General features: G+C 41.9%; 1 protein-coding gene across 4 annotated transcripts in view; it reads left to right on the top strand.

Annotated features, from left to right (window-relative positions):
• pde5ab (phosphodiesterase 5A, cGMP-specific, b) overlaps nt 1-21,105 on the top strand; it is a 317,570-nt gene that overhangs the window by 242,533 nt on the left and 53,932 nt on the right. For 3 of the 4 annotated variants that reach the window (XM_078163748.1, XM_078163749.1, XM_033652070.2), the window contains exon 12: nt 15,379-15,438. In XM_078163748.1, coding sequence (XP_078019874.1) covers nt 15,379-15,438 — 60 coding nt within the window. The remainder of the gene's footprint in view (nt 1-15,378; nt 15,439-21,105) is intronic. The other variant, XM_033652071.2, reaches the window with a different exon arrangement.

Genomic DNA, 21,105 nt, shown 5'->3' with positions numbered 1-21,105 from the left:
TCTAGAATTAATAATAATAATAATAATGATAATAGTAGTAATAATAATAATAATAATAATAATACATTGTCTTTATTTAGCACTTTTCATGGCACTCAAAGACGCCTTACAAATTCCAGGACAACCTCCCCTCTACTGTATTTTCTGTGTCCCACAGTCCCACAGTGCTTTGCATTGATCCCTACCGCTCACTTCATGATCCTATTCTCCATACTTATCTATGTGAAGCTGATAATACTCATTTTTTGCTGACAGTGTCAGAGAGCTGTTGTCTACCTTTTTCCTTGTTTCTTCACTTTTTTCTCTTTTTCTTCAAATCTTAAAACCACTGTCTTAAAATCTCTCATTCCTCACCTCATCTGCTCGTCATACCCCACCTGCTGCTCCGTCCCTGACATTTTATCAAGTAAATTGTGTAGCTCTCAGTAATCACATGCATTTGTATCTTGTATTTAGTATCTGACCTAAAATACTTTTTGATGTGATTTTTATGTAAAAACTCATCAGAATTTGTTTAGTTGTAAGGTTTCATGTTGACAGAAAAGTAGTAGTGATCAATAATAAATACGTAACAAATGTGTAATGATAATATGTAATGAATAATTATGCGCAGTATATGTACACAGGCATAACTAAATTGTGATGGCTGAAACCAAAAATATGTTGTTTCGGAAGTCAGTGTGTTTATGGCTGTTAGGCGTTCAGTTGTGATGGTTTAGATTTAGTGCAAAGGATTGCATTATGATAGTGAGGGTCTCCACAAACATGTAAGTATAGAAAAGTACAGTGTGTGTGTGAGAGCATCTGTGATAGAGCTGTATGTGGGTGTGTAAATGACAGTGATGAGGCCATGCAGGAGGATTTTTCAAGCTGCTTTACTTGTTTGTCTGACACTTTCCTGCCTCCAGCCTCTGTGCACAACAGGCAAAAAAGAAAAAAGTCATTAAAATCAAGCCCACACACTCACTTACAAATGAGTAGTACACCTTCTATTCAGCGTGATATACCTTCCTCCTCCAACATCCAGTCACACATATGCTCCGTACACACTTTGTGTTCTCAGTGGTGGAGCTGTCAGAGGTGATGTCTCCTCTCGGCTGCAGCTGACGCCCACCTCCTCTGCCACCTAGCAGCCTCCACTTTACCCAGGTGAATCAGGCCTTACTCCAGTTAGTCTAGACCATTGTTCCTGACCACTGTTTTCTCTGCCAATGTGTCTCAGTTTAGCTGTATGAGGCTGCTGTAGCCTAAAAACCAGACAGACAGAATCATGAGGAAAGGGGACTTTCATAGTGAGTGATTGAAGATCAGTGACAGTGACATTCACGTGATATAGTAAACAAGCTGACTACACTAACAACAGATCGTAAATGTGCAGTTACATTTATATGCATATACTTTTTTTTTTTTTTTTTTTTTTTAGGGCTGTCAATCTAATAATTACATGCTCTGTGATTAAAGCTATACTTGGTAATGTTGGAGAGCTAGCAAGATTTGAAAGTGGCACCTCCTCTAAGCTCCTCCACCCTCCTCCCCCTCCCTCCTGTCAGTGCTCCGTCCAAAGCCACACCCCCACAAACTTGAACGCGCATCCTGCAGTACACCGACATAGAAGCTAATGTTAGCATTGGGCTAATACAAGCTACAAAAGTAGTTAAGTTGGCTAACGTTACACATTTCATGAAAATAACAAATCCTCCCGAAGCAAAACAAATAATTACCTGTCTAACAGAAAGACAGCAGTGTTGTCTCATCTGCCCCCAACATGTGACAAAACCACTGTGACCTTCAATGAAGCTCCACGTCAAAGGGCATCACAGAATGTGATTAATTAAAGTTCATTTCTTTGATGCGTAATTTTTTTTTTTGTGATTAATTAATCTAAATTAACATGCTATTTTGACAGCCCTAATACATATATATATATATATATGTATATATATATATATATAGAGAGAGAGAGAGAGAGATACTTATATATATATATATATATATATATATATATATAGTCAGAAAGTGCCAGTTCATATTCCCTCCTCTCCACTAGGAGGAGGCACCCAGTGGTACCTCCCACTCTATAAATAGAGGCCTGAAGATCACTTCCTCCTCTTTGTCTCTAAGCACTCACACCTTGACTGAGTGTTTGTGAGGTGTTTGCAGGTGTTTGCCATGTGTCTTTTGGTTTGAACTCAAATGTAAGTAGTTTCTTTATATTCCTTTAATTATAGCGTCTCTGACATGAAGAATGGATAATTTATTTTATCTAATTCGTTAAATAATGTTAAGAATCATGTGTTTGGGAATCATTATTGGAGAGATTTGTGGTCCTTTAATATGTATTCAACATGCTTCAAAGAGTGAATTCATTTGTTTGTCAAGATAATGTAATCTGTTCTTTCTTTGTTTAGAACCATGGTAATCATCCTGTAACATCACAGAACCAACATTCACCCTGTGATTTAAAATAAATTGGATGATTGATTGATTGCAATCCTGTTTCCTGGTGGTTGTGTGGCTCCAGTCAGAACTTTCATTCGCTACAAAATGGTCCTTCGAGCCGGAGAATGAGCCACACTCCACACAGTGACCTAAAATGGCTGATTCAGAGACTGATGGCAATAAACTAATTGATGGAACCACTAATGAAGGTCAGGCTACTTCTACTGAGTATATGGATGGATCCCAAGGTGTAATAGACTCAACCCAGCCTACCACTAATGAGGCTACCCCTGAATGGTCTCAAATATCACCTAGGCCATCTACCCCTGCTCACCAAACAGAGCCCCACCTTTCACCTAAACCATCATTGTCTACCTCTCATAGAGAGCACCAAATCCTTTTGCCATCTGATGAAATATCAACTAAACCCTCCACACAGCCAATCAGCCATGACCTAGGGGCTAGACCTAAGAGGGAAAGGTGGCCTCCTGACTATTATGGAGCTCATATGCCACAACAGAAGGTATTTCCACGATCCCATGGCTCACGTAGTTCTCACAAGAGGACTCTTTGCACCAAGTCAGCCTCTAGTCTCCCTACAAGCACTCAATTTAGTGGGAATTCCAGGTGCAGCCATGCTTCTAATTTGAGTGATCTCCAAACCAGTATTCTTGAGGAAAAGAAGAGAGATGAACTGGAGGAGCTTAAAAGACAAAGACAGGAGGATAAGGAGCTTGATGAACAATTTAAAGCTATTGATGAGAAAGCCAGAGCTGCTCAGCATGAGCAAGAAGATGCACACAAGGAGAGAGAGAAAATTGTCCGCCAGATTGGCATGAACCGACGCATACGTATTAAAGAACAAGAGCTTGAGTCAGCCCAGCTTGTTTCTAGTTTTATTAGACAGAATCTCTCTGAGGAGGATCACACTGGTGGAGCCTCTGCTCCTATGTCCCCACTTCTTCATGGAAATGCAGCCACTTCGTCATTTTATGACCTGCCTCCCTCCAGGATATTCACTCCTGCCCCCCCCCCAAACCTGATGTATGCTGACTCTCATTCCTCAACTCCCCCGCTTTCTCAACATAGCTTCCCCAGAGGACTAACTGGGACCTCCCAAACCCTTCCCATGCCTCAACCAATACAGCAAAGCCTAGCCCTTGTTCAGGCTCCCTCTTTGCCCTCTGAAGATACTGCTCAAGCTGCACCATTGTCCATTCCCCAGGTATTGGCCCAGGCTATACCCTCTTCCAGTCACCATGCAGCTATCAAGGTAATACCCTCTACCCTTTCTATTTACCATGTACCTGCACCTCCAGTCACTGTCCAAGCCCCTACTTATACTGCAACAATACCTGTTCCTGGACAGCCCACTCTCGCTAGTAGTTTACCATCAATGCAAACCATGACATCCCAGCAGCCGCAATCTGTGTACTCACATATCCAAACCCCCAGTGTTATGGATTTGTTCATAGCCTTTGCTTATGGGATACCAAGGCCTTCACTTCCCGTGTTTAAGACTGGTCAAGAGAGTGAATTTGCCCTTCTGAAAATGGCTCTGGATAACCTCCTTGACAACCACCCACATCTTACTGAACAGTATAAATATCAGATCCTCTTGCAACATCTGCAGCACCCAGGAGCCAACAAACTAGCCAGATCCAGCATGCATGATGCAAGACCATATTCCACAGCTCTCCTAGCACTTCAAGAGAAATATGGTCAGCCAAGACTGCTAGTTCAGAGTGAAATTGGAGCAATATTGAACTCCCCCTTTATTCGCATAGGTGATGTGGAGGCCTTTGATGATTTGTCCCTTTCTGTTCATGCTCTGGTGGGAATGTTGCTGTCCCTAGAGGGCCCTAATGGGTCTGAATTAAGATGTGCCTCTCATGTTGACAGACTCCTCAGTAAACTCCCTGTCCAGTACAGAGATGGGTTTGTTGAGCACTGTATTGATTGTGGTATTCTGAACGGGCAGGCAAACCAAACCTATTCCCTCCTTGACCTTTCAACATGGCTACAGTCAAAGTCAAGAGCCAAACGCATATCAGAGAGAGCTGTTGAGCTCCACAAGCAGGAAAGACCACAAACCGGAAAGGAACACCAGCCCTCCAGACAAGCCTCCTCTGTCTACCTGTCAACATCTGAGATGGATGGCACACCAAGAGCTTACATCAAAGACAAGGTAAATGTAAATAAGCCCAAGCCTTACTGTCCCCACTGTAATGTCAAAGACCACTTCCTTGGTTCATGCACAGAATTCAAAAAACTCTCCAAAGCTGACATTGTAAAATGGATCAAGGAGAAGGACAGATGTCTTAAATGTGGGAGAACACACAAAATGGACAAATGCACCCTAAAGCGGCCATGCAACATCTGTAAGGAGGTTCACCTGACCGTTCTCCATGATGTAAGTGCAATCAATCCCCTTGTCCTCATTGGCTCAGACTATGCCCTTCTCATAACAGCCACAGAGCCAATACTCATAGGCCCCCCTGGTGGCCCATTGGCCGTACATACCAGGCTAGGATGGGCTCTCCAAGGGCCAGCCAGCTTACTTCAAACGCAGCACACAGTCTCCTTTACTCTTACTTGCTTCAGAAGTGAATTGCTCAGGAATGTGGAAAAACTCTGGCAGATTGATACTTTGCCCTATGTGAATGAAAAGACAGCCACAAGGTCAAAACAAGACAAGCTAGCTCTCACTCTTCTCCAGTCTAAGACATCTAGAGTAGAGATAGATGGTGTAATGCATTATGGCACACCACTGTTGAGAGCTCCCAACATCCCTATCCTTCGAGCTCCAAAGGAAGCTGTCCTGCCCCATCTCTGTGCTACAGAAAGGCGCCTGTCCAAAGATCCCAAACTTTCTGATAAATACCAAGAGGAAGTGCATACACTCATACAGGCTGGATATGTTCAAAGGATTCCCAGTGAGCAGGTAGATCAACCACAGGAGACCTGGTATTTCCCACATCACATCGTTGAATACAATAACAAATAGAGAATTGTATTTGACTGCTCCTTTGAATACATGGGACAGAGCCTGAACAAATGTCTACTGCCTGGCCCAACACTTGGTCCCTCTCTCCTTGGAGTCCTACTCAGATTCCGCCAACATGCTATTGCCATCTGTGGAGATATCAAAGGTATGTTCCATCAGGTACGCCTTTTGGATGAGGACAAACCCCTGCTGCGTTTCATATGGAGAGGGATGCAGCTAGACAAGGAGCCCAGCCTTTATGAATGGCAAGTCTTGCCGTTTGGAACGACCTGTAGCCCATGCTGTGCTACCTATGCACTCCAAAAACATGTCCAAGACCACTGTGATGGAAATGAGGAGGTCCTTCTATCTGTCCAACATTGTTTTTATGTTGATAACTGCCTCCAAAGTTTCCCCTCCTGTCATGAAGCCAAATCTCTCATTGATAAAATGAGACCTCTGCTTGCTGATGGTGGGTTTGACATCAGGCAATGGGCTAGTAATGATCCAGCTGTAATACACCATCTCCCCCCTGATGCAAAGTCCAAAACTAGTGATTTGTGGCTCTCAGACAAGGGAGACCCCAAAGAGCTGACACTAGGCCTCCAATGGAGCTGTTCCACAGACATGCTGGGTTATAAGAACAGATCCATCACTTACCATCAGCCCACAATGAGAAATATATACAGAGTGCTGGCAAGCCAATATGATCCTCTGGGCTATCTGACCCCGTTTACAATCCGTGCAAAGATTCTGGTACAGGACTTATGGAAGCAGGAGAGAGGATGGGATAACCTCATCAAAACAAATAGCTTGCTGGAGAAATGGCAAGCATGGGAACTGGAACTGAAGGATCTTCCTGATATTCACTTTCCCCGCTGCTATCTGCCCCCCTGTACCAACGCAGCCACTTCAGAATCCCATATGCATGTATTCTGTGATGCCTCTGATCATGTGTATGGTGCTGTTGCCTACCTTCAGACTAAAGATCAGCATGACCACACCCATGTCAGTTTCATCATGGCCAGATCTCGTATAGCTCCTAAACGCCAACTATCTATCCCTCGCCTGGAACCATGTACAGCCCTTTCCGGTGCCCAGCTGGCTAACCTCCTCAGTTCCAAACTCACCATTCCACTACAGTCAGTGAATCTCTGGACAGATTCTACAACAGTCCTGTCATGGCTAACATCTGACTCCTGTCGTTATAAGGTGTTTGTCGGCACAAGAATAGCGGAGATCCAGACTCTGACTGACACATCGAACTGGAGATATGTTGACTCGAAGAATAATCCAGCTGACTACCTGACACGGGGCAAAACACTCCTAGAACTTTCCCAGCAACACAGATGGAGTCAAGGCCCTCCATTCCTTTTGCTGAATATCAACTGCTGGCCAGCCAATCCGTGTGGGGTAGCTGAATCAGAGCCTGTTGAGGAACTCAGGAAGTCCATGTTCTGCAGTGCAGTGATGTCAGATGACATTAACAACCCTGACGATCTGAACAAGTACAGCAGTTGGGATGATCTGATGAAAGAAACGAAGAATATGCTACAAGAGGCGGTAGATCACGACCCAAACATAGCTCAAAGCTATATACAGTCAGAGAAGCATCTTCTGCAAAAGGCCCAATTAGAGTGCTTTCCTGATGAAGTCAATGCCCTCAAAACTCTCCCTACTAAAAAAAAAACTACTCCCTCTGTCTCCTGAATATGACACTGATCTTGGCCTCATCAGAGTAGGTGGTCGACTTCGAAGAGTGGAGACCCTTGGCCACGACAACATCCATCCAACTATATTGGATCCAAAACATCACATAACCAAACTCATGATAAAACATTATGATGAGAAACTACTTCACCCAGGCCCTGAGCGTGTCCTGGGGGAAATTAGATGCAGGTACTGGATCCTGCGTGGTCGCCAAGCTATTCGTCAGCATCAACGCCAATGTCAGGACTGTCAGAGATGGAGCCAACCCAATCATTCCCAAAATGGCAGACCTTCCTCCAGCCCGTCTTAGACTTTTCAAGCCCCCCTTCTGGTCGACAGGCATGGACTGCTTTGGCCCTTTCATTGTGAAAATCGGCCGTCGCACAGAGAAGCGATGGGGCATACTCTTCAAATGCTTAACAAAACGCTGCATACATCTTGAGTTGCTTGATAGCATGGATGCAGATACATTTCTAATGGCATTCAGAAGATTTGTCTCACGCAGAGGGAAACCCTTTGAATTCCTCTCTGACTGTGGGACTAATTTCAGAGCGGGAGAAGCAGAGCTGAAAAATGCATTCCTGTCCATGGCACCAGACCTGCAGCAGCAACTGGCTCACTCACAGGTGAACTCCCAATACAATCCTCCATCTGCCCCACATTTCGGTGGAAGCTGGGAATGAGAGATAAAATCAATAAAAATGGCCCTCCATGTAGCAGTAGGAAACCAACCAACAACAGAGACAGTCCTACACACAGTCCTGATTGAGGTTGAGGGCATTTTGAATTCCAAACCTCTCAGATACATCTCCTCTGACCTTGCTGATCCAGACCCAGTAACACCAAATATGTTGCTGATGGGGTGGTCCGACTCCTCTCTTCCTCAGGTGATCTACTGTGCAAGTGAACTCCTCGGCAGACAAAGATGGCGTCACAGTCAGATCTTGGCTGATCATTTTTGGACAGCCTTCATTCGCTATTACCTTCCAAACCTTCAAACCAGGCAAAAATGGGAGACCCACAAGAAAAACTTGGATTCAGGTCAGGTTGTACTGATAGTTGACCCCCAGTATCCTCGAGCATCATGGCCTATCGGAAGGATAATTGAAACCTGCCCTGGAAACGATGGAAAGGTTTGCAGTGCTAAGGTCATTATCCAAGGCCGAGAATACCTATGCCCTGTTTCCAGATTGATCCCACTGCCTGAAATGACTGATGAAGCCAGATGAAACGTATTTGCTACACAAATCCGGGGGCGGCTGTCAGAAAGTGCCAGTTCATATTCCTTCCTCTCCACTAGGAGGAGGCACCCAGTGGTGGCTCAGGGTATCAGTGGTACCTCCCACTCTATAAATAGAGGCCTGAAGATCACTTCCTCCTCTTTGTCTCCAAGCACTCACACCTTGACTGAGCGTTTGTCAGGTGTTTGCCATGTGTCTTTTGGTTTGACCTCCAATGTAAGTAGTTTCTTTATATTCCTTTAATTATAGTGTCTCTGACATGAAGAATGGATAATTTATTTGATCTAATTCGTTAAATAATGTTAAGAATCATGTGTTTGGGAATCATTATTGGAGAGATTTGTGGTCCTTTTAATATGTATATATTCAACATGCTTCAAAGAGTGAATTCATTTGTCAAGATAATGTAATCTGTTCTTTCTTTGTTTAGAACCATGGTAATCATCCTGCAACATCACAGAACCAACATTCACCCTGTGATTTAAAATAAATTGGACGATTGATTGATTGCAATCCTGTTTCCTGGTGGTTTTGTGGCTCCAGTCAGAACTTCCATTCACTACAGATATGTACAGAATAACAACCATATCAGGACCTTGAAATTCTGCCATCATTCATTTTATCCTCATCACCAGTGATAATGGAAGCTATCTTTTGTGAAAAGGATCTGTTGATGCAAAAATCATATACAAACAAATTCAGTATTTCCATATAGCAGTCCTGCTCATTGATTTGTAACACATATCATTGCAGCAGTCTAATACACCCAGAATGATGGGATAGAAAGGGATAGATAGTACAGTGTAAACAGTATGGTGAATACTCTGATAGTTGACATTTGTGCTGTTTCACAGTAGTTGTCTAGGATAGTAGATTCTTAAATCTTCATGTAGGGCTAAAATCATCGCTAGTTCCATGCCAACAGTACATTTACAATATGTGTAGGTAGCCTCCATGCTAACTGTTTACACTTATTTGGCTGTTAGTAAGCTGTAAGTAGTAAGTCTCACACTGTCACATTAGCATATTTATCAACCTGGAACAACACTGGAGAAACTAGAAACAAAATGAGGATGTTACTAAAATAACATTCATTCACCCAACCAAAAACAAACTTTTCTTTAACTCATTATTTTCTCTCATTTTCTGTTGCAAAAATGAAATTCCCAGATTGCCACTGCCTTGTGTTTTTTGTTTTAGACACAAAAGACACAAGGCTCTCTTGCTTTGACAGTGAACTCACGATGGCTTCTTTTTTTTTGGATTCAGCTGACATGATTGATTGATGAGCAGTGCATCTTTTTCTTCTCTTCCCTTCAAAAGCCTCTTCATCTTGAGCTTGACATGTCATTTTGACAGCCTTGCAACATCACAGCACTCTTGTTTTCTTGTCATTTCCAAATGAGTCTGTTGGGGTGTAAATTGGCTTCCCTCAAACCAAAAAATAGTCTGTGGTGTTGATCAATATCCAGTAAAAATTGCTTCCAGTACAAACAAAGGAAATCCAGAGCACTCTGAAGAAAAAAAAAAGTCTGATCAGAAGTCCAATGCAAGAAGGTTTATTCTTTGTTCAGAGATGACATCCAAATAAACCCATTTGAGTTGGTGGTCCGGACCAAGAACTGCACCCATAAGCCTCGGGCACTGATCTTTATACCCGGTCTTGCTCTCCTTCTCTTGCTCACTTTAAAAAAGTTTTTTTAATCAATCATATGTGTGCAACTACTATTTTTTCTAATTCATATACATCACAACATCACTTTTTTCAACATCTGATCCCTGGAAGCCCCCTTAGAGCAGTTAAAACCAGTTGAGTAGGTTGTTTATCTCTGTTTCCCATAAGTGCCAACCTCAGCAGAGTTCTTTTACTCTGATCTTACTGGCCTCTCTTTCAAGTCTCCCAATTGTCTAGGTCAGAGCGAATGTGTATTTGTGCAGGTGCTTGGAGCGACCTTCAGATGTGTGTATTTTCATTTACAGCGTTGTGTATTAGTCTTCTCAGCTGCCTTGGGCTTTAGTGGCACTTGTTGCAGCCTCAGCACTCAGGTCATCACTCTCCACACAGCAAGTCAACTTTAAGAGGACTTCATTCTACTATTAGATTTTGATCAGCTTCTTGTCTTCCTAATTCATACGGTGATAACATACTGATGATACAACTCAACACACTGGTTATGCTTGGATTTTGGTGCACTTGATAACCTTTTAACTCAATTTGATATGACAAATAATGTTCAAATAGCCATTTTCATTTTTTTGATTATTGTTTAAAAAGAAAACCTCAACAAGTCAGATTCAGACTCATCTTTTTCTGAAGATTCTTTTTCGGTCAAGCAACTGTTGCAATGCTTACAGCATTAAATATAGTTGCACCTATGTTTGACAAGTCAACATATCTGCTGTGAAAAAATCTTTTCAGCTTTAAATTCCACTCATCTGTTTTCTTATCTGGGGCAGGGTCACGAAAGCAGTAGGGCTGTAGTCTCCTGGTCGACTAGTTGATTATTCGGTCGATATGCTCTCGTCCGACCAAATTCTCATTAGTCCAATAATCGCCGTGTTACTTTCATAAGGAGAAAAGTGCTACATCAATAGCTTTCCAGGATTAATCCATTATTTCCTGTGGCGGGGGGGGACAGGCTAAGTTACCTGTGAAAATAGGGGTATTTTCAAAACACCCCCGTTGTTGACAGAAAGTTGCACTCACCCACCCTAAGCTCAGTGTCACGGTGACGCAGACCTCCTGTCAGTTTCTGTACACTGACACCTTTTCCCTCAGTGGAAATTAAGCTTGTAATTACTTGTAGCCTATTTCACAGATAAGAAACAATAAATTGTGAAGACAGTAAAGCCTCCACTAAAATAGCATTTTAAGTCTTGTGTGTGATCTATCCTTCAGGGATTTTTACTTCGGGATTTATCCTGGCTTCATATGAACAGAGGAAATCTCAGCTTGTCGCTAGGCTAATGTATACAATGTAAAATGCCATAGGCTCGTGCTAATAACGTTAGCATGTTGTATTTGTTTGGAAAACGTGTTTAGTGTGACGGTTGTTGTGTCTGTGAATCTTGTGAGTTGTAATGGAGCCAAATGATGTGCCGTTACCTTTGTTACATGTTGCTGTTGTCCCTGACTTTATATGAGAAGAGGGAAAGATCGCTAGACGCTAGGCTAATTTATACAATGTAAAATGCCATAGACTTGCGCTAATAACGTTAGCATGTTGTGTTGGTGGGGGAAATGTGTCTAGATAAAGACAGGTGTTTGTCTGTCAATTCAGCGATTTATAGTGAAGCCAATTTATGTACTTGTGTTTGAAATTTCTCTGTTAAGCGAGAGTCCTCCACCGCCGACTAGCGTTTTGGAGGTGTAACTGCAGAGTGACAGACACACCACAGCAGAAGTAAAAATAACGCGCAGATTTTTTTTTCTCACGACTAATCGTTATTAGTTGAAGATTATGTACGACTTTAGTCGACCAAGATTTTCTTTGGTTGACTACAGCCCTAGAAAGCAGCAGGCTAAGCAAGGTAGTTCAGACATCCCCATCCCCTCCTCTCCTCACCATGGTTGATAAAGATAACTCTGTAGTTGTTGCTGTCTCGTGCTGTCTAGATGATGAGAGGCTGGTTGTTGAGGTCGAGAAATATCCTGGGATAAAGAACCCACACTCGTCATTATAAAGACCATGGCCAAAAAGATACTGCCTGGCGAGTCATGGCTCTGGAGATCAGGTCTACAGATGAGAAATCAAGTTTAATTGGGGGCTGTGCTAACATGATTTTAAGCTAATGCAGGAAAAGGTACAGATCAGAAGTAGTAATAACTTTGAGTGGTCGTCTGTTAACGAGCTGCAGTGTGACGCGTCTGGTGTGTGCAAGGAGCGGCGCTTTTCCACGTCACATGACACGGTGGTGCTGGTGTGATTGAAAGAAAACAACAACAAATAAGTTGTTAAATAAAGATAAATAAATGTTTTACAATGGTACACTATGAGATGGAGAACAAGAGGGTTTACATATGAGTCAAACTCCCATCTGGGACCTTAATGTGGGTTTCCCAATTGTTTCATTTCAACATGTTCCAATGCTGCCAGATTACCAAGCTGACTAAACCAGGATCTTACCACGGGAGCATTGAAGGCCTTTCATTCACATATAATTATTTTGCATCCCAGCATGACTGCAGTCTGAATCCACTTTGCATCTGTGGAACTGAGATCACCAAGAAGTGAAGGATCCCCAAGACAAATAGACGAGGAGAAAAGGGGAATTTTGTGTTTCTGAATGTGGTCAATCTGGGCGCTAATTCCCAACCAAAATTTCTGTATGTTCGGGCAGTTCCACAACATGTGCATCAGAGAGCCCTCTCCCCCCTGGCATTTCCAGCATAAAGGGCTGTCCCTTAGTTTGACCTTGTATCATTTTAATGGTGTCCAGTGGACCCTGTTCAAGACCTTAAATTAAATGGGTCTAATATTAGGATCTCTGGACATCTTTTTGGCATTTTTTAGCATCAGAGTCCACTCCTCTATATATAATGTGGCCATATCGGTCTCCCACACCCCTTTAAGGGAGGAGGCAGAGTTGTCTAAACTAAATAATAAATAATAATAATAAATATTTGGACAAGGTGTGTCATTTGTAAGTAACGCCAAAACTGATGTTGAGGTAGTGCAAAGGACTCCTTTGGATTATTTAAAGACCTATTAGTGCCCCCCTCATACAGGTCTCCCAGTACCCTAATTCCTCTGTCGAACCACAATTTCCAAATGACAGGTGAGTGCCCTATACACAACTTGTGGTTTAACCAAATAGAGGCTGAGAAATGGAGTTGTGGGCCAAATTTACACATAGCAGCGACTTTCTTCCACTGCATATGAGACATAATTGGGTGAGTTTGGTCCTCAGCTGTCAGTTTGGCTGTGATTAAGTGAATAGGATTAAGTGGTTTACAAAGGGAGCTCTCAGTGGTATACCAGGGAGGTGCTCGTTCAGGGGATAGAGACCTGTGAGCATGTGCTGGAAGCCAAAGGCAAATCATGCAATAAAAGGTTTGGGATACCATGCCCCCCCTGATCCACCTGACTCTGTAGCTTTCTCAATTTTAGCCAGGGGCAAGAGAAATCCCAGAGAAATATGTTGATGGGGAGTGACTGTAATAGGTAATTTAATTTTGGTCCACAATTAATTTTTTGACTTGACAGATGGAGGGGGGGCCCATCTCTAAATGTCATTCTTAAATTTTTCCAGGGGAGGTTCAGAGTTGGTACATACAACATCTGACAGCTGTGGGAGAAATGTGAGGCCAAGATATTTAATGCCTGAAGTGGGCCATATAAAACCAGGTTTAAACAAGTTTTTGGGGCAGTGCGCTGTAAGAGGGATTGCCTCAGAGAGAAGAACAGATACTGCCACTTCACCCTCTCAAACGCTTTCTCTGCATCTTTAGAGAGAGCCCCTGCAGAGGATCATTTACTGCTAGAGGCCCACATTATTATATTAATTAAACATCTGAAGTTATCAGCAGAGCTGCGAGAGTATATGAAGCCCACTTGGTCTGGATGGATCAGCGTAGTAATCACTTTATTGAGTCGGGCTGCAAGAATTTTAGCTAAGATTTTACTCTCACAACCAATCAGACTGACAGGCCTGTAGCTTTTGCAGTCAATGGGGTTTTTTTTTTCAGTATCAAGAAAATGACGGCATCGCACAAAGAAGGAGGTAGGCTGTTCCTGTACATGGCCTTACAGTACATGTCAAGGAGTAATGGGGAAAGCTCCTCCACATAAGTCTTAGAAAACTCAGTTATGAAGCCATCCGGACCAGGGGCTTAACCAGATGAAAGATTTTGAATGGCTTCAGCTATCTCTTTTGTAGTAACTGGCTGATTTAGCAAAGCCACCTGATCTTTCTACAAGGTTAGGAAGACCAGGGGGACTCAGAATCGCATCAATCTCCTGCTTATCAAAATGGGACTCGGATGAATAGAGGCTGATGTAAAAATCCCTTAATACTGCATTTATCTCACAGGGGTCAGTTCAGAACATCTCCCTAAACTCTTAAGTGCAACACACACCGCCGCCATACGGCGCACATCAAACCCCCGCCTCCATTATATTCTATGAACAAACCAACACCGGTGCCGGCCGCCGCGCTGCGCCACTCTGTGCCACTCTGCGCCGCTCTGCGCCGCTCTGCTTCAGCCCACTGCTCTAGTTCCAGCGCGGCCGGAGCTGCAAGAAAAGCCTTTTATGTCGGCCGCCGTAGTATCAACTCCAGTTGCAGCTTTCAAAGGGGTATCTGGATGCTTAAATTTTTAATAAGACGATTTTGATAAGAAACTCACCCGTGAAATCAAAGTTGTTGTTGCCTCAAAGTTTTTCCTCTTCTTCTTCCGTTACTAGCAGTTGGCAACCGTTGGCAACTACTGTAGGTACAGCCACCTAGCGGGCTGGGGTGGGAAATACACTTTAGTGTCGACGGTGCCGTGCGCCGCTGCCAATGTGTGTTGGGGGGCGGCACTTGACGGCCACAGCCCCACACCGGCAGCAGTGTGTGTTGCACTTTAGGGCTGGAATGGATGGAATGTCAGTGTATATCCATAAGTATTAAAATAAATGTCAAATTCTTTTCAAATGTCAAAAGGTCCTCAGAACGGTCCACCTTGAGATCCTGTTCATGAATATCATAAACAGAAGAGGAAGAAGTGAGAAGGGACAGTCTTGATGGGGGCTAACACTGACTTTGCCTAAGTGCTGAGAATATAGATTCATCTCTCATTTTGGTTATATAAGGACTGAATGGCTCATAGCAGTGGTCCCAGTGTACCCCCCACAGGACTCCCTTGGGGACATGGTCTACAAAACACATGTAGACTGTATGGGGAAACTGCCATGATCCCCCCAGCAAACATGGTCCTCCTAGTGCATATTTTTTACAGAGAACCTGACTTAACCAATGTCTGCATACCTCATCTTTTCTTTTATGTGTGTGCTACAGGTCTTGTCGTATCACGCCTCTGCCGCAGACGAAGAATCACGGGAACTCCAGGTAACCGCGGTAAATTAAAATTTATTTACTACCAATATGCACTTACATGTCAACATGAACATTAGTTTCCACCAGTGCATGGATTATTCAGTAGACAGCATATATGCAGACACAGTGACACACAGTGACATACAGGCATGTCAGTCAGGGTCACAGGAAGCAGAGTTTATGTAGATGAGAAACAGTCATGTAACACAACACCACACCACTGAATCAGCAAGAAAGCGCCAGTATAGAAACTCTATATGTCTGCTTTCCAAACACACATGCACACACACTTGCCAGTATAGCACTACATGCATTGAATTACCTTAAACAATGAACTGGCTGACACAAAGTATCCATGGTATGTGTTCAGGCCTGAATTATTTTGCACAAATAATGATAAATTGTAGCTTTCAGAAAAGTCTGTATTTTTAGTCACCTTTAAACAATAACGTATCATGCCAACGTAAAAGGACAGCATTTTTCATCAGTGTCTGACGATGGAAGTCACTGACCAAGCACTGGTATTCGATGACTTCTGAATGAGAACAAGCTGCAGAAAACATGTTTTAGTTTTGTTTTTGTTTTTTGGAAGAAAACCAGATAGAGATAGGGGACAACAAAAGACCTTCTGAGTCTTTACAACTCTGACAGCTCAGCAGCAGTGGTCAGATTTACTAATGAATACTTTTAGAGGTGGTCTCTAGATGCAGCACTTTACAGTGGTTTATTATGTCTCAAACATGCCAGAGGGAACGTATTGTTGCTCAGGAGTGCTGCACCATAGTGTGTGTGTATATGCACACACACTATGGCGCAGCAAGACTGCTGCCAGCTATAGGCCATTGTTCGAGACCATCAAACAACAAGACCTTTTTTTTTTTTCCTTTTAAACAGCAGTGGCATTTCCAGTGGTAAGTGGTAACATATGTAACCACAATGTTGTTGAAATGCAAAATTTGCTACATAATAAGGTACAAATGTTGTCTGTGGTTTGCAGAAACCTATATTTACAGTGGTATTTTATAGTGGTTCAGCTGACTCTGACCCCTTGCCCTTTGACCTGACCTGATGACGTTGTCACATCAGATCGGAGGAACTAATTAAATCTGCACCTTGTAAACATCTTTTTCATATAATATCTTAGGGGCTGTACACATGCCGTGCCTTTAACCTCCTGGAAAATGCGAGGTCGGATGCTGGCCGCTACTTTTTTGCCTTTTTTGAAGAAACTTTCATGAGTGTGGCGGTAGTGGTGGCCGATAAAACGATAACATATCGTATTGCGATAAACACTTATGCGCCAACAATAGAAATAACGTTCAATATAACGTTAGATAATGATACTGTATTCTATCGGGAAAAAACACGAGGAAAGCCGTGCAAGTTACCCTCGGAGTCAGAGGTTGGTTGCATGAACACACTCACTTGCTCCCTGGTAACCTAGCAACGGTGTCACGCAAACAGCTAACAATGTCGTGTTTGGTTGTGCCTTCCTCATGTGTGAATACAAGGTGTGGACCTTATAAGCCGCGACTTTGGGCTTGTCTTTTGGTAAAGTCGCTTACAAATATTGGTAGTCGCAGGTTGCGGTTTTTTGGGCTTGTTTCTAAAGTGGAGTTGCTTATTTGGGCCTGCTCTCTAAACGTCTGAATTTCTTTCTCTATATCCGTCTAATAAGTTATTTAAACGCATGAGAGTATGTCGGACTGCAGGATGTTTCCACAGCTCCGCTCCCTCCGCCCCTCTCCTTCTCCACATACACACAGTTGACGGTCAGTCAATCAGACTTTTCACATTTAAATTGCACGATTTAATGGAGGTTCTTTAACTATTTCGCTAACAAGTGAGCGAAATATGGAAAGACTACAATAAAGATTTGTAGAAAGAGAGAGGATTAAAAGATTTGACTTCAAGAGGGGGGTGATTCAAAGGCAGTGTGCAGAGCTGTTACATGTTATTACAAGTCTACCTCAGGTTTGCACTAATTTCTACATAGCGCTTTCCTCACTATGTGAATCACTTATTCATCGGTACATAGTTTTCTGTTCAGCTGCTCATTTTTACAGATATGTTTGCCTGAAAGCATTCATTAGCTTTACTTGATGTTAAGAGAAAACTGTTCATTTTTTTATTTTAGTTTTTATACCATCTTGTGTATGTTCATTTATTTGAGTGTTTTCTATTGGTTGTATTGACATTACATTTTCCTCCGCGTGCCTTGACTGATGACTGTGATTGAAATCAGAAGAAAGCTACTGAGTTTAAAGTAAATGTGTTAAAGTTTATTTATTTTCTCCTGGTCCTTATTTTAAATAGGTTATAAAAAAATTCTCAATAATTATCGCTATCTTTTGGCTGTGATTGGTTGTTCCTTGTCACATGACATGCAGTGTGTGCTGCTGCGTTCCAAAAGTTGAACTCGCTTTATTTCGGGGCACAGCCGCTGGGCCCTGAAAAATAGGCGCTCTGCGCACTGCAGCGTGCGCACTGCACCGGCGTCGCTCTGGTGTTTGAGCACACCTGCCATGCAGCTACACTGAAAACAATTAATTTCACGGTGCAAAAACACAGCATGTGTAAGGCCCCTTACAGTCCTCTTATCATATGCTGTTTAAAATTTCAAACAAATGTTTAGATAAGCCACAAGCACTCTCCTAAACTGCACCCACCTAAAATGAGTTTCTCATTGGTTATTAATGCAGCTTTCTAATCTAACCTAGCCTTTAGTACAAGGGGCGCATGCTCTATTGATAAGTGATTTGAAAAGAATATGCAGTGGAGGCATGGCAGCCAAATCCCAGTGAAGAGTTTGCAATATACAGAAAACCAGACTATCAAGATCTTTGGTCTGTATAGCCAGCAGCCCAGTGATGTTGTTGCTTCTGAGCAGACAGCCTTGTAGGAAAGTGGTTAATAATAAAGTGGTTATTTTACATTTTATCTTTGCCTAGCCATGATTCAATGAAAGCTTTTTGATGTATTCATTATCTAACCGTCCCTCAGACATCTCTACGGGGTTGTCTCATCCACAGTTCAGCTCTCTCTGCAGCAGTGACTCAGCAAAACACTGTCCATCTCCTTAGCGTCATATAGTCTTGGTTTAAAATCCTCTTAAATCGTTTAAAATGCTCTTTAAAGAGCAACTGAACAACTTGTTTTAGCTTGAACATGCCTCCTGCACATAATAATAAAATGCATTTCAATACTGCTCATGTTCCTCACAAACCTGTGACTGAACTACTGTCTGGTGCACACTCTTGCTCTTTCTATCGCTTTTCAAATTTCAATTTGAAACTGAATTATGGATTACCACAAGAGAGGGAATAGTGATTGTATAATATATAACATCGTCTTGGTTTTGGGTAGTGAAGTTCGAGGCATCACTGATTTTTCAGACTTTGTTTTGGTTTGCAAGACAGAATTACAGTGGAAATATGCACAAAACTGCCATTGTAATTAATTTAGTAAACTGGAACCATAATCCATTGATAGTGGATTACATACAGCACTTTACTATTAATAGTACTAACTCAAAAAAGTGGATATACTGATGAGTTACTCCATCGTACATAGTATTTTTTACTGCTTTTGTAAAAATATCCCTCATTCTTGAGAACTGGGACACAACCTTATTATTTTGGGGGTTTGATTTTTACTCCTCAAGTAGGCTGAGAAATTATATTTGAAGAGATCAAAGTCTTGGCTAAACTGTGTGATGGGCCAACCTCGAGTGATATATTGTTTCTTGAATAGCATACATGATGGATGTCAGAGGTAAAGGTTGACGGAGTTTACATCTCATGGAGTTGACAAAACGTTATATATTTATTCATTTTAGGGATGCACGATAATATCGGCACCTCATTGTATCGGCTGCAATTGGCTTTAAAGTGAACATATGAACATCTGAACATCGGGATTTTTTTTTGCAAAATATTTTTATTGACAACAATATTTGATGACAGTAGCCCTCTGAAAGTATACAATTTTTTTTTGTTTTGTTTTGTTTTTTCGAAACGAGAAAAAAAAGGAAAACCAATACGCATTTAAGTACATGCTAAGTGACAAAAAGAATCATCATCAACGACCCATCAACATCCCATTAAAAAAAAGAAAAAGAATTCTTTCTCAACTGTGGGTCAAGCAGAACATCAAGTCCGAGCAAAAAAAAAAAAGAAAAAAAAGAAAAAATTACAAAACTTAAAATATAAATTACTAATGATAACAATGACGTAAAGTGGGCATTATGAGTCCCCTATAATAAATCAGTCCTTAATCTGGCAGAACCTGCAAGTCTGTAAAATAACATAAGAAAGGTTGCCATTTGTAAAAGAACTTGTCAGTGCTTTCTCTCATTGTATATTTAATCTTCTCAAGTTTGAGGAAGAACATAGTATCTTGGAGCCACTGTGCAACAGAGGGAGGCCTAGGAAATTTCCACTGTAGGAGAATGCGACGTCTGGCTAATAAAGATGTAAAATTTATAATCTCTTTATGTGTGGAATTTAATCGAACTGACGCATCTGGGGACCCAAAGATAGCAATCAATGGACAGGGTTGTAGCTGTTTTCCCATTATGGTAGACATTATATTAAAATAACTTGACCAGAAGTTATGTAACTGTGGGCAGAAAAAAAACGTGGCTCAAATGACAATGTGGGTTCATACATCTATCACACTTATCGTCTACTTCTGGGTAAATTTCAGACAGTTTAGGTTGGGAAAGATGTACCCTATATGTGACCTTAAATTGAATGAGTACAAGACGAGCACAAGAAGAGACAGTACATATTCCCTGTACAGCTTCCTCCCACCATTCCTCACTAAACTGAAATCCCAGGTCTCCCTCCCAAGTAGCTTTTATTTTCAAATTTGACTGATCAGAGATCCAAATTGTGATTGTATGGCTCTGAATTCTCCCTTTATTGCATCTTAAAAGTGAGCAAACTATCGCATTGTTGTTGAGGAGGTGGAGAAGGAAATTTAGAGAAATATTTGGAAACAAAGTCTCTAGCTTGGAGATATCTGAAAAAATGGTTTGCAGACAATCCATACAAAGATGACAAATTATGATAATAACTAATAATAATTAGTATGATAATAACTGTTGAAAATATCATCTGAATACAGATCTAGGAAACAATGTATACCCTTAGGGCCGAATTCACAAAAGGATTGCGTGGCTTTTGCGGCCGCTAAACCGGTAAAAATGGAGCAAACAGATACCGTCTAATTCACAAAGCACGCGCAGAGGGTGAAATGCTCCACTAATTGCGCTGCCAAGCAGATTGTGTCTCGGTGCTCGGGTGTTATTTGCACGTATTTAAATGAGGTAATATGCACATATTTGGCGCAAAAATTGCCCCTTTCTATGCAAATGAGCCTCATTGATAAACAACGTCTAATTCACTAACACAATCAATCAATCAATTTTATTCAATCAATTTTATACTCAGGGACTAGATGTTACATGGATAAGGAAAAACTCCCCAAAAAACAAACCCTTTAACAGGAAAAAAAAAAACGATAGAAACCTCAGGAAGAGCAACTGAGGAGGAATCCCTCTTCCAGGACGGACGGCAATAGATGTCGTACAGAACAGATCAACATGATAAATTAACATTAATCGGTATGACGCAATGAGACAGAGAGAGAGAGAGAGAGAGAGAGAGACTGAGAGAGACAGAG

The sequence above is a fragment of the Epinephelus lanceolatus genome, chromosome 22 (assembly GCF_041903045.1).
Source record: "Epinephelus lanceolatus isolate andai-2023 chromosome 22, ASM4190304v1, whole genome shotgun sequence".
NCBI classification, from domain to species: domain Eukaryota; kingdom Metazoa; phylum Chordata; class Actinopteri; order Perciformes; family Serranidae; genus Epinephelus; species Epinephelus lanceolatus.
The sequence above is the reverse complement of the archived record's forward strand: the minus strand, read 5'-3'. Positions and strand labels throughout refer to the sequence as shown.